At 39.0% G+C, this 14,869-nt stretch overlaps 1 protein-coding gene across 1 annotated transcript in view; it reads left to right on the forward strand.

The window, feature by feature from the left end:
• The window catches only part of REEP5 (receptor accessory protein 5), a 41,163-nt gene extending 26,891 nt beyond the window's left edge, over positions 1-14,272 (forward strand). The window contains exons 4-5 of the mRNA XM_036886869.2: positions 7,051-7,219; positions 11,961-14,272. Coding sequence (XP_036742764.1) covers positions 7,051-7,219; positions 11,961-12,010 — 219 coding nt within the window. The 3' untranslated portion in view covers positions 12,011-14,272. The remainder of the gene's footprint in view (positions 1-7,050; positions 7,220-11,960) is intronic.
• Positions 14,273-14,869: the final 597 nt, after the last annotated feature.

The following is a 14,869-nucleotide window of genomic DNA, read 5'->3' on the forward strand; positions in this document are numbered from 1 at the left end:
TATTGGTTTGTGTACATAAACACACCCAGAACTGTGGATATATTATTGTCTTGACTATTAAATGTATGATTGAGACCTATTGCATATGATTCTGTATCTCACTTTTTTCAGTTAACACAATACTGTATTTTCTCATTCAATATTCTTTGACATAGCTGTCTAATCATTATAGATAATAATATGCTCATTCCCCATTAGTAGACATTTAGGACATTTATCTTGCACTTGCATCTAATGCTGAGTGAGTATCTTTGTGCCTCCTCTTCACCCTCATTCAAATCATTTTCTAGATTTATTTTTTAAATGAAGTTGAATAAACTCTGGGAAGTTTAAATCCTGATCCTGTCACCTGTACTGTTTTCACCCACTGACAGAGAGCATAACATTTCTCTTCTTAACTTGGTAGGAGGCAAAGATGAGAGAGATCTTCCCTTCATGTGTTGTTTTTTAGCCTTTATTTGTGCATGCCAAGCCGTTGGTTTAACTTTAGCCCTTTGCTATTCTGTGGCTGCATTGGAAAGGCTTCCTAAGACTTAATGTTTCTTATCAAATTATTGTAGCCTATCAAGAGGGTGGTGTTGAAATATATGTATTTTTGACATTAACTCCCAGTTCTGACCAGACTAGTCCCAAACTGTGCATATAGCATCTCTCTACCTTGGAAATACATCTTATAGGGAAAAATTTGATGGTGGAAGCAATAGAATTATCTGGCCTGTTATAGTTTGTATTTAGTGTGTCAGTGCTAAAATGCCGAGAATCAAGATAGCACGGACTCTGAACAATAGGTAAGAGCTGGCTTGTGTTTGCTCTTGGGAGTTATCATTAGCTGGTATCTGACAGCCCTTGATTAGGAAGTAGCTGTGGGTATTCTGGGCTGTGGAATAGTAGCAGAGATTGAGAAAAGGGAGTTGTAAAAGCTGGCAGCTGAATATCACCATGAGAGTTGGGCAGTAATTAACTTTATTTTTAATACAAGTAAGTTATTTCATTTGAGAACTGGAAAATGATCAGGATGTAGGCAGAGAACAGTAATTATTGTACTGTCTCAAGACAATAGCTGGAGGGCCCTGGAAAGAACTGAATGAACAGTCTGGAATATAGCCTACGAAGTAAGTACACTGGAGAGGTACAAAAATGTAGACCCTTGCTTATGGTCCTGTTGGGTAGTGTTCCCTTAATTCATGCAGAAAAGATAAATGAATGCACTTCTCTGGATTGCTGAAGCATTGATACCTACAAAAGCATGTGATATTTCAGAGAGTCTCAGTGACTTGAACTGTAGGACCTGGTCCACTATTGCTACTATCTGTGTACTTCCTTCAAGTATGTTAATCTCTGCCTTCCCAAAAATCCTACAGAAGAGAAATTGATTCATAGAGAGGATGTTTGATTTACCTAAAGGCATAAGACAGATACCAACCCTCCTGATTCCTAATCCAGTCAGTCATTTCCACTTCACCTTGATATGTATGGTTATACTATGGGCACTGTCTCTACATCAATAATCCATTCCTGAAAATCACATCTTCTATGTAGGAATTCCAGCCAGGAGACTGTTTCCTACCATTTATTTTTATTTTTTATTTTTTTATTAAGGTATCATTGATATACAATCTTATGCTCAGGTTTCACATGAGCAACACTGTGGTTACTACATTCCCCTATTATCAAGTCCCCACCACATACCCCATTACAGTCACTGTCCATCATTGTAGTAAGATGTTATAGAGTCACTACTTATCTTCTCTTTGCTATACTTACCTTTATACCCTGTAAGTATAATACAGGCCCCCCCCCCCGTATTATGTGTGCTGATCATAATGCCCCTTAATCCCCTTATCCCTCCCTTCCCACCCACACTCCCCAGCCCCTTTCCCTTTGATAACCATCAGTCCATTCTTGGGTTCTGTGATTCTGCTGCTGTTTTGTTCCTTCAGTTTTTGCTTTGTTCTTATACTCCACAGATGAGTGACATCATTTGGTACTTGTTTTTCTCTGCCTGGCTTATTTTTTATTATTTTTTATTTTTTTAAATTTTGGTATCATTAATCTACAATTACATGAAGGACATTATGTTTACTAGGCTCACCACTTCACCAAGTCTCCCCTACATACCCCTTCACAGTCACTGTCCATCAGCGTAGTAAGATGCTGTAAAATCACTACTTATCTTCTCTGTGTTGCACAGCCCTCCCTGTGCCCCCTCCCCACACTATACATGCTAATCATAAGGCCCCTTTCTTTTTCCCCGCCCTTATCCCTCCCTTCCCACCCATCCTCCCCAGTCCCTTTCCCTTTGGTAACTGTTAGTCCATTCTTGGGTTCTGTGATTCTGCTGCTGTTTTGTTCCTTCAGTTTTCCTTTGTTCTTATACTCCACAGATGGGTGAAATCATTTGGTACTTGTCTTTCTCCGCCTGGCTTATTTCACTGAGCATAATATCCTCTAGCTCCATTCATTTTGTTGCAAATGGTAGGATTTGCTTTCTTATGGCTGAATAATATTCCATTGTGTATATGTACCACATCTTCTTTATCCATTTATCTACTGATGGACACTTAAGTTGTTTCCATTTCTTGGCTATTGTAAATAGTGCTGCGATAAACATAGGGGTGCATCTGTCTTTTTCAAACTGGGCTGCTGCATTCTTAGGGTAAATTCCTAGGAGTGGAATTCCTGGTTCAATATTTCTATTTTGAGTTTTTTGAGGAACCTCCATACTGCTTTCCACAGTGGTTGAACTAATTTGCATTCCCACCAGCAGTGTAGGAGGGTTCCCCTTTCTCCGCATCCTTGTCAGCATTTGTTGTTCCTAGTCTTTGGATGTTGGCCATCCTAACTGGTGTGACGTGATATCTCACTGTGGTTTTAATTTGCATTTCTCTAATAATTAGTGATGTGGAGCATGTTTTCATATGTTTGTTGGCCATCTGCATTTCTTCTTTGGAGAACTGTCTGTTCAGATCCTCTGCCCATTTTTTAATTGGGTTATTTGCTTTTTGTTTGTTGAAGTACATGAGCTCTTTATATATTTTGGATGTCAACCCCTAATTGGATATGTCATTTATGAATATATTCTCCCATAAGGTAGGATGCCTTTTTGTTCTACTGATGGTGTCCTTTGCTGTACAGAAGCTTTTTAATTTGATATAGTCCCACTTGTTCATTTTTGCTTTTGTTTCTCTTGCCTGAGGAGATAATGTTCATGAAAAAGTTGCTCATGTTTATATTCAAGAGCATTTTGCCTATGTTTTTTTCTCAGAGTTTTATGGTTTCATGACTTATATTTAGGTCTTTAATCCATTTAGAGTTTACTTCTGTGTATGGATTTAGACAGTAATCCAGTTTCATTCTCTTACATGTAACTGTCCAGTTTTGCCAACACCAGCTGTTGAAGAGGCTGTCATTTCCCCATTGTGTGTCCATGGCTCCTTTATCATATATTAATTGGCCATATATGCATTTTAAATGGTAAAACCTGTGTTACATGTTAATCTAAAAGTCCATGCCAATTTTCTAAATATTAATAAAACATAGGTAAAAGTACTTCCAAGTAAGTTACAAATATGATAGGATGTTAGGTGCTAAAAACATCACTTCCTGCTTTCCAAATAGTTAATGTAGTTGGTAAGAAACTTGCTTTGGATGCTATAATACATGGCACAGCCCTTGGGCCCTCTGCATACTCTTCAATTCCACATGGAATTCTGCTATGTCAAGAATGTAACTTTTCCTCTTCCTGCACATTTTAAGATGTTCTGTTGTTTTAGTTATTTATATATTATATATGTGTATGTATGTATACGTATATAAGCAACCAATAGAAACATTGTATGAATGTTTGGATATTAAAAACCAAAGGTCTTCCACAGGGACATGTTAACTACAGAAATGGTCTGTAAGGTCTGCCTGAAATTAGCTTGGCTCCAAGCAGAGGAAATGAGAGCTAAAGCCAGTGAAAAATGCAATCACTTAGTTCTCTATTTGGATTAATGCACATGTGTAGTTAAGAAAACCAAAGTTTCTCTAGCAACATTTTCTTACAGTTCACTAGGACAGCTAGCTGATCCAGCCTGGCACGTGCTAGAGCAGTCACTGGGAAACTAAAGGGGAAACACAGAACTGCCCACACATACTGAGGTCCTGAGGCTATCTCAGGGAAGTGGCTCCATTCTAGTGCTTGGACCTGTCATGGAAGGTGTTCCGCCATTGTATATGTGATGGCTCGCTGTGGTTTCGGGTGGCCGCATACAGGTGTGCAGTGAGACTACGAGATGGCTAATCTGAATCTTTGCCCTTCCCCTTCCTGCTGTCATGCTTTCCTGTCCTTTGCCTTCCTACCTCTGAATATTCCATTTTCCCAGAACTGTGCTCAGTAAGCGACTTTTGGAGTCTGCCACACATCAGGGGTATGAAAGGTAAAGGGAGGTTGGCTTAAAACCATAACCTGGAGATTCTGGCAGTGAACTGCATTTGCTTGAGTGCTCTGATGTGGAAGGCAGGCTGTGCAGTCCTTCTAGTCTGGAGATACTCAGCCTCTTGGGAATACTTGCAGGTAATCTTGTTTGTGGCTGTTAATAGTCACTAATCCTACTTAATGAGTATTTTATGGTGTTTTCTGGTATAGTTTGGTTTTAACATGTACATTGGCTTCAACATCGAAATACTGTTTTATTATAAATTACTTTCACTTTATTTTTCCTTTATATTGCAGTTAGAAAACTATCTTGTTTTTTGTTTGTAATTATATGTGTAATGAATTGTATCATTACTTTGAATTCATTTCAGGTAGTAAAAGGAGAGTTACAAAAATAATTGTTTAAAAAGTGTGTATGTTGGTTCTGGCATTTGATTTTACCCCTCTTAAAGCTAATAAGTTAGCCTGTAACTGTTTCATGGATGTTGGTAGAAGACACAATAGTCTTGGAACAGAGACAAAGCCCCTACTATGTTGGATGCTCCAAATGTTTATTATTTTCTCACAAAATCTGTATGAGGTAGATTTAAAAAAAATTCAATTAGCACGTATGTTAAAGAGTTAAAACAGACTTAAGCAGTTAATTTGCACAAGGTTGGCCTAGCTAGTAAGTGGCAGAACCAGGATTGGAACTTAGTTTCTCTGAGCCCATTCTCTTAACTTCTATATACTATTGTTTATAATTATCTTAGAATCCCTGTTTGTTGGGTAGAGAGATCTATATATGTCTTTAGATCAAGACTTTTAATTTTGTGTTCTTCTGTATTCTTACTAATTTCTAGCTTGTATGATATATCAATTTTGATGGAAGTGTTACAATTTACTGATTGTGGAGTTTGTCCATTTATGTATATAATTCTAATTATTTAATTTATATATTTCAAAGCTATATTTGGAAGTAAAGATAATTATATAATTATAAATTATACAAAGCTATAATTATATGAAATATATAAAGTTATATTTAATTTACACATTTCAAAGATATATAGATTCACGTGAATTTTCTTGGTGAATTGTTTCCCTTATTTACCACTGTTTGTTTTGCCTTAAGTGATGTTTATGTACTATTAATATTTCTATGTGTGCTATTTTGAGAGTTGGTATTTGATGCATCTTTTTTAATCCTATTTTTCAGTGTTCCTAATTGGTTGTGTCTTAAGTGTTTCTAATAAGAAGCATATAGCCATAGTTTTTTTTTTTTAATGTAGTCTAATAACCTGTCTTTTGAAAGCATTGCCCCCCCCTGCTCATGTGTGTCTGTAACAAATTCTCATTTATGAAAATTACTTTTCTGGAGTTTGTAGTTCATATAATAAATCCAGAGAGAGTAATTTATGGAGAACTTGCATTTTATTTTGTATTTTGAGTGTAACAGAAGTTCAAAATGTCATACAGATTTCTCAGAGCCAACATGTACTGATGGAGTGAGCTTTCATGTGCAAATATGTGCATTTTTAGAGAGCTCAAGCTCTCTATTATTATCAGTTATTAGCCCCTTTCCAGTTTCACATCTCTAGAGCAAACTTAAAAGACTATCTTAGGAAAGCAGCATAGTTTCTTTATTATTTGAGTATATTATTTGGTTTGGAATAACAAGGACTAAGGCTGCAGGTTAAATTTATGGCATAAGAAATTAAGAGGTTTTTAGTTTTTGAGAAGTAGTAAATAGAGATTTGGAATCTCAAGAAATGATTCTCTTTTTATAGCGTCTCCTAGGCTGTGAATATAGTATAGTTAGAATCTTTTAAACTAAAAGAACCCAGTATGTTATTTATTCAGTTTTAGGGAAATGAGCATATCACTCTGAATATTCCCTTTTTGCTCACTATCTTATAGGGGAATAAACTGCTTGGATGACTTGAAGTGCTGAGTTGTTATTTACTATTTGAGTAAACAGTCAAATGTTTTTGGATATAAATATTAGTGTAACAATTCTTGTTTTTTTTTAGTTTCAAAGGCACAATTCTTGTCTATTTTGTATCTCAATGGCAAAGTAGAGCCATAAAGAGTTAGGAATGATACCTACATTCAGGGTGAAAGAAGACAAAGAGCTGACTGTAAAGATTCCTTGAAGACTAAGATATACTAAAAACTGAGATTCCGAAAAGGGAAGAATTCAAGAATGGCCAGGGTATTCTTTTCTATAACACAATGAACAAATGTGACAAACACTGAGGTAGCCCACTGAGAGCTCACAGATATTATGTGTATCCATCAAGGGCTTTACACGTGCAAGTAAGTACTATGTTTTGTAGAACTGATTCTTAAGAGCTATAGTTAATAAAAGCCTCCGGTAGCTATAATGAAAAAGCGGTCCAAGTTAGGAAGGAAGTTGAGCTGCTGGACCTGGTGTGTTTTGCCTTTCTTTTTCAGTCTCGGCTTTTCCTTGCCAGGGCAACCTGTCCTGTTTTCCGACCTCAGGGAAGCTCTCCTGTAGCCTGCAGGGACACTCGGCAAGCTCTTGGAGCAGGCGACAGAGGCAGTGCCGAGGCAGAGTAGTGGTGGCAGTGAGTGTGGTCAGGGTGCTCACCACCTCCAGTCACCACCCTGGTTCTCATTCTGTGCAGTGCGGCTTCCTGGTGTGGTGCATGGCCCCGAGCCCTTCTAATGGGGCCGAACTGCTCTACAGGCGCGTCATCCGGCCCTTCTTCCTGAAGCACGAGTCCCAGGTAGATGGTGTGGTGAACGAACTGAAGGACAAGGCCAAAGAGACTGCAGATGCCATCACTAAAGAAGGTGAGACTTGGGGACAGCTAGGTTCAGCATGTGAGGGCATGTGAGGTGTCTGCCCTTGTCTCATCAGCTTTCCCAGCCAAATGCCAAGGCCACTCTGGGATTTCTTTGCTCAAAATCAAGGCTTTGTATGTTGCCCTTTACTTTTCCCAAGATCTTCCACCAGCCACACTGAATGCACCATTCAGTTGGCACATTAGGGAAAATGACCTTCCTGTGCGGGCAGAGCTTTTAGAGGGTCATCTGTACTTCCATGCAAGGACAATCTCTTTACTTCAGCATATTAAGCAGTGCAACCTGCTTAATATGCTGTTCAAATTGCTTTTGTTAAAGGTCCAAGAGAATGCCCTCTTTCTCAGCTTTCCTGATTCACTCAACAGATGTTTATTTATTGAGGTGTTTAATATGTGCCAAACATGTTCATAGCACTGGGGATGAACCAGTGAACCAAACAGACCATGGTATATGAACTCATGAAGCTTACGATCTTGTTGAGGGATAGTCAGACAATAAAATTAAAGTTACATGGCATAGTTCACAGATCATACAGAAAAAAACAAAGATGATAGATATGGAGTGCCAGGGGCTAAAGGGAAGGTTACAATTTTAAATAGAGTGATTGAAATAGGACATCCTCACCAGGAAGGCTATACTGAGTCAGACTTGAAAGTGGTAAAGAAGAAACCATGGGGAAGAATGCTTTAGATAGAAGAAAGCTCATGGGAGAGACTGGAGGTGGGAGCACTGTGGTTGAGTGGAAGGCAGTGAAATAAATAGAGGGACAGTAGGAGACAAGGTCAGAGAGGTTGGGCAGTAGAGGTGGGACCAGGACTGATCACGTAATGCCTCATGAGCTAGTGTAAGGCTTTGCCTTTTACTCTGTATGAGATGGGGTGCTACTGGAGAATTTTGAGCGGAGGAGCAACACAATTCTGTTTTTTAATGGATTAAAACAATTCTGTGTTTTAATGGGACTGGTTTGGCCACTGTATTAAGAATAGACTGAAGGGGACAGGGAGGAAATTGGGAGACCAGTGAAAAGATTACTGTGGTTGTCTGCTGGTGATGATGGTGGCAAGGCTCATAGTGGTGGCAGGGCAGTGGGAGGTAAGAAGTCACTGGATTCTTGATATATTTTGAAGGTAGAAACAATAGCATTTGCTTAAGGATTAGGTGTGGAGTATGAGAGAGGAGTCGAGGCCAAGCATTTTAGCTTCAACAGATGGAAGGACAGAATTGCCACTGAGCTGGGGAAAACTGGGTGTAACAGGTTTAGAGGAAAAAATAAGGAATTCAGTTCTGGATGTAACTTTGAGGTGTCTACTATGTATCTATTTGGAGTAGTCAAACAGCCATCTGGATATAGATGTTGAGAGTTCAGGAGACAGGTCTGGGCTGGTGATATAAATTTGGGGTCACCAGCATATAGACAGTACAGTAAGCATGAGACTGGATGAGATCACTAAGGAAGTGAATGTAGTTAGAAAAGAGGAGGTCCAAGTCTGAGCTCTAGGTTCCCCAGTATGTAGAGATTGAGGAGATGAGAAGCAAGCATCAAAGCAGACGGATAAGGAGGGCCAGTTGAGGTAACAAGAAAGTCACAAGAGTGTGGTATCCTTGGGGCCAAGTGAAGAAAGTGTTTCAAATAGGGAGTGATCCATTGTGATACATACTGCAGACAGTTCAAGAACCACAGGGACTGAAACCTGACCATTGGGTTTAGCAATAAGGAAGGAATGAGTGATCTTGACAAATCAGTTTGTGGAGTGGTGGGAGAAAAATCCTGGTTGGAATGGATTTGAGAGGTGGGAGGCAAGGCATGAGAATGTAGATAAAATTTCCTGCAAAAAGGGGCAGAAGAATGGGCTATAACTGGAAGAAGGAACTAGGGTCCTGAGGATTTTTTTCTTTTACTCAAGGTAGAAGAACCAAAATTAATGTGAATGATCCAGCGGAGAGCAAAAAAGTGATATGAAGTGAGAGGGTGAATTAGATCAGAGGCAGGGTCTAGGGTTCAGACAGCGGATTGCTCACAGGAACAGAATGATTTATAATAACAGGAGAGAAATGAGGGTTTATGGGTCTAGATGTTGGGAGGTGAGTATATGTGATGGTAGGAGCTTCCAGAAGTGATTTCCTGATTGCTTCAAATTTCTCAGGAAAATAGAACGGTCAACTGAGAGAGGATGGGGAAGGAGGTGATAGAGGAGAAAGTACTTAGGACTGGCGTTGGCAGACGTTTTCTGTAAAGGGTCTGATAATAAATACTTTCATTTTTGTGGGCCATCATGTCTGTACTCACTCTGCCTTTGCAGTGTGAAAGCAGCCGTAGATAATATGTAAACCAATGAGTGTGACTGCAATTTGCTGGCCCCTCCATGACAGTGGATGAGTGAATGGACTGGGACAGTGTCATGCGACTGCCAGGGAGTATCACAGGCTCACTTGACATTTGTGCTCATGAATGCAAAGTGAGGCAGTTCTTCTGTTTTCCTGCGGCCACATCCAGCTGCATGGGGGTAGCTGCGGAATAATACATGGAGAGCTGGGTCAGGGTTGGTTCTGTTAAGTAAGAACCATGAAGTGAGAGTAGGGTTAAGGTTTGGTTAATGTTTGACGATGGAATTTAAACTGCGTGACTGGGAGAGAAGAGGACATAAAGAAGAGTGAGGAACAATGAAAAGGGTGGTAGTAGGATCAATGGATTATAATACTGGGTATTCAGGGAAGACCTCTGACTCAGGATAACAGAGGGGGTGAGCTGCAGGGACAGGAAGTGATGGTGCAGAGCAGACTGGTGACACTGAGATCACAGAGGACTGCAGTTACTGGTAGTTGGAAGGACCGTGGGAGTGAGGGCCACAGGTAGGTGAGAGCAGATAGGATGGAATATAAAGGTTACTGGAGGGGAGGAACTAAGACACCAGGATATTGGGAGAATTGAAATCATCAATTGTTGAAATATGTGTAGTGTTATAGAGAGTAATACTAAATTTTAATATCTTAAATCTTACAGAAATGAGGCAGCAAAGCCCATGGGTCAGAGATGACCAGAGAAAGAAAGGCTGGTGGGAAATATCTGATGACTTGGGACTCTGAATGTGGCAGTGAGGAACAAAGACTACAGTTAACGGACCTACAGACCCAGTAGTACTGGGGTCATGGAAGAGAAAAAACAGCCACTACTTGAGAAAGCGGCGTCCTCAGGACAGCCAGATTTCTGTGAAAGCAGGAAAATAAAAGAAACACTTGGATAAATGGATGAGGACAGAGGAGATTTTCCTGATGATGGGTCTTAAGTTCTAGAAGGCACAGTAAGGGTTTTAGAAATTGTAGCAAAGTGGGCAATGGACATAGAATTAAGGATTTTTTACAGCTCTCTGGTAATGAGAGGTGATTTGATGCAGGGGAAGCACAATCCCCCAGACAGTTCTCTGGCAGTACTGATGCCCTGGCAGCAATGTGGTCTCCTCATTTCTCTCACAGGCCCCTCTTCCCTGGACTCCCACTTTTGGGCATTCAGCTCCAGTCTATTTCTGTACAGTTTTATACATTGTTAGGTGTTTCCTCACTTGTAGCCTTCACATCTTCCCACTTGGGGATCTCCAGTTTCCTTGTAAGAGATTTCTTTTCCGTTCCTCCCTGCTCTCAGCTTAACCAGTGACCTCTGGTGATGTCATTCTAATCGAGTTCACCTACATGTCTTAGCCTCCGGTTCTCTTAGATCTCAGTATTCTAAAATCCAATTTCACTTTGATATACATTCCTAACAGGGTGAGAGGATGAAAATACGTTAGGAGGAACTTACATGCATGCTGACACACATTTTAGACTTTTCTCGAAACTTCTGGATTCTCCAGGAAATACAATTTTTACATAAGGCTAGTTAAGAGAAAGGTGGCAATTTCTTCTTTATTAACTTCGTTCAGCAGTTTTAATTGAGTGAAGGGTGAGCAGCTGTCAGGCAGCTGGTGAACAAGGAAGGACTTCTCGGCTGTCATCACTCAACTCTGGGCTTCATCAAAAACAGCTGCAGTTTGTGGAATCACCCTGGAGGCTTCTAGAACATCCCACCCACCCCCAAACTCACATACCACACTAGCTCTTATAGCACATTCTGTCACTTCGTAGTGAGAAAAGGGGAGGCTTAGTCTGCCACAGGTTTAAGAATAGCATCTTGATGAATGTAGCATCTTGCCACCAACTCAAAGACTTACAGAAAACTCCCCATCATAGGAGGAAATGGGGGCACAATGAGAGAATATAAATGTGCATATTATTCTGCTATTTCTGCGTTCTGGGGAATGAGGACTTTCTCTGATTTTTGTTACCATGAAATCACCATTTTTTTTGTCACCATGAGTGATGGAGAGATAACCTAGGTGTCGTCAGATTGAGACACAGTGAAATTGTATAGGTGAGCACCCAGACACAAAAGAATTTCTTGATTGTACAGAGTATTACTATATGCCCAAGGGAGCTCTGCTTACAGGAAAACCAGTGGTCTAAGTGATGCTCACGACAAGGGGGCGAGGCCACATGGCCTTCAAGAGCTGTGTTCAAGTACTCAGATTCGTGGTCTGAAGAGCTCTCTTGTCCATTTCCTGGACACTCTCTTAGCCCTGCTCACAAACCGTAATGGACTCTCATGGGAACACGAGCCATCCAACTTATCTAGTAGCTACATTAGGCACAGAGCCTGTATTACAAATCTCTTTGATACAGTTTTCTTTCTTCCCAACAGCCAAGAAAGCTGCTGTGAATTTACTGGGAGAAGAAAAGAAGAGTACCTAAACCAGTGACTCGATGAAACCTTCCTGCCCTCTCTGTACCTTCCTATTAGTGCTTGGTGTTATATTAGGGACTGTGGTATAATCATTTTAATAATGTTGCCTTGGAAACATTTTTGATATATTAAAAAATGGAATGTGTTGTAAGGTTTTGTTTTTGCTTTTGGCTTTTACAGAGAGCATTTTAATTTAAATTTAAGGCAATGGGCAGGAGCCAAATCTCTGGAAAATACATTTTGCCTCTAAGTAGGAAAAAACATGTTACCATCCTGCAGGAAATAAAACTTAAATCCCACAGGCTTTGTACTTTAGTGGGCTCTCTGCATGCATTTCTCTGTATTTGTATTTTAGGATAATCTTTAAGGTTCTACTTCATGTCATGTAAAATTTTGTATTAAATGTTTTTAATGTATCTGTGCATACATATATATAGGGAAACGTTACTGACTGTAACATGCATAATGCTTATGGGGAGCCCTGCCAAAGCTGAATGTTTCATTGTGCTAGTGTGATCTGCTGAATAATACTTCAGAAAATTAAACAAATAAGTTAGTATTTCAAGTGAACAGGGCAGTGAAAACTGAGGTTGAATGTAAGTTGGTCTGGTTGTTTTCATAGCATGGTAGCAGTTGAATACCAGAACAGATTTGTAAAGCAGTCACTTTAGTAATGGGGAAATAAATGTACACACGTCAGTAATTGACAGCTTCCAGTTCCTGGGAACTAGTTATACTGTTTTGTGGCCTTTTAAAAATCTGCTTATAAGCTTTAGATTTATCTGTTTTTAAGATGCTGTAATGGAAACCATCCCTGGTTTCGGGTTTCGCTGTCCGAGCTGAGTAACGTTGGTTTAGTACGTTTCTTTCCTAGTCTTTTTTTAAACCAGTTTAAGGAACCTCCAGAGACTTGCCCACCTCTAAATGTCTGATATTGTTCATGTCATTAGCAACTATATGGTAATGATGACGCAGTTCTGGGAGAATGAATCGAAGTATGATAGAACCCATAACCTAGGTGGCAGTGGTTAAGTCAAACTGCCTTTACCTTCTTTCTCTGGCCTTTAAGGTCAAACACAAGAGGCCTCCCTACTTTACAAGTCAGAATCATTTGTGGTTCACTTAAATGCCTTCATCTTTATGCTTTGTTTTGATAAATTGCATAGTTTTAGTGCAGAAAATTACTGTCTCCAGCTTTAATAGCCAAATAACTTATTTATAGGGACCATGACACTTGCTTGGATCAGAAAAACTGAGGTTTACACTGACCATACTTCTGTGATCTTTCTGAATTAGACTAAACTGATTAAAACAAGAGTGTGCAAAACTAACAGGATTAAATATCCAGCCTATAAAATATTTTTTAAGGAAAATAAAGTTGATTTTTTCCTTTTGGTAATAATTAGATAAGATCATAACGATGTCCAGTGATGAAAAAATATCAATATATCAAAAATAAGAGACAATATCACCCAAATATTACAATGTAGATCAGGGCATTTTTTCCGGGAAAAATAGTGGTGATCATAAGGCATCTTATTAAACTTACGTTAAAGGGAAAAAAAAATTAGAAGATAAACAGATTGTCACTGGGAGAAAATCAAGCTTAAGATTAATAAAAAAACACCTCTAGGAATATTTAAATTCCTTTCCCATAACGAAAGCTATTCTTAGTGGCAGAAAAATGAAAATTAGCTACTTCTAGTATACAGAATATATAATCAGACTGTTAGTATATAGAATGTTCAACTTTTAGTATATAAGATAGCAAGCAAGTTGGGGAAGCATAAAAGTTATAATTGCTCATAAGTAATAACAGTCATTATTTTAAAAACAACTATAGTAAGAAAACATTCTGAATGCAAGTGTTTGTCTTGTAGCTTTCTTCTTTAGTGCATTCTGTGAGAAATTTAAGTACTGTTTTTGGCAGTTGAAATGTACATATTAAGGAGAAGTTATGAGTTGAGCAATTCTGTTTTAGATTTCCCAAATATATTGCCATTGCTGGAGTGTTTGACAGAGTAATTGAGTCTGTGTCTAGCTAGCAGACAAGCATTTAATTTGTACATGCCTGGTATTTCAGGGCTATGTAAAGTCAAAGAATCTCTACAATAATTCTTCCCCTATAGCTTTCAGATTCAGTAACTGCTATGCCAGGGAGAGTCTTCTAGCAGACAGAAGAAAATGAGCTTACCTTTTAAATAAGTTACCACCTATCCTGAAGATGTGATATATTAAATGAATGTAAATAAAGTTTCATTATCTCTGAAGTGTTAATGTTATTTTATTTTGTGGGGTTTAAAAAAAATCCAGACTCATTTAAGCGAAAACTTAAGTAAATACAGATAAATGAACATGAAACTGTTATTAAATTCCTTTCCTCACCTGGCCTGTAATTTCTCTCTGGTGGTTACCACCTGTCAGAGGAAAGACTCCCTAAAGAAAACATACCATGGGATAATATATTCATAAATGATTTATCTGATAAGAGGTTAATATCCAAAATATATGAAGAACTCAAATGACTCAACACCAAAAAAACAACCCCATTAAAAAATGGGGGGAGGACCTGAGCAGACATTTTTTCCTAAGAAGAAATACAGATGGCTAATAGGCACATGAAAAGATGCTCCACATCACTAATCATCAGGGAAATGCAACTCAAAACCACAATGAGCTATCACCTCGTACCAGTGAGAATAGCCACTATCCAAAAGAAAAAAATAACAAGTGTTGACAAGGATATCGAGAAAAGGCAATCCTCCTACACCATTGGTGGAAATGTAAATTGGTGCAGCCACTGTGGAAAGCAGTATGGAGGTTCCTAAAATTAGAAATAATACATGACCCAGTAATTCCACTTCTAC

The sequence above is a fragment of the Manis pentadactyla genome, chromosome 2 (genome assembly GCF_030020395.1).
Source record: "Manis pentadactyla isolate mManPen7 chromosome 2, mManPen7.hap1, whole genome shotgun sequence".
Classification (NCBI taxonomy): domain Eukaryota; kingdom Metazoa; phylum Chordata; class Mammalia; order Pholidota; family Manidae; genus Manis; species Manis pentadactyla.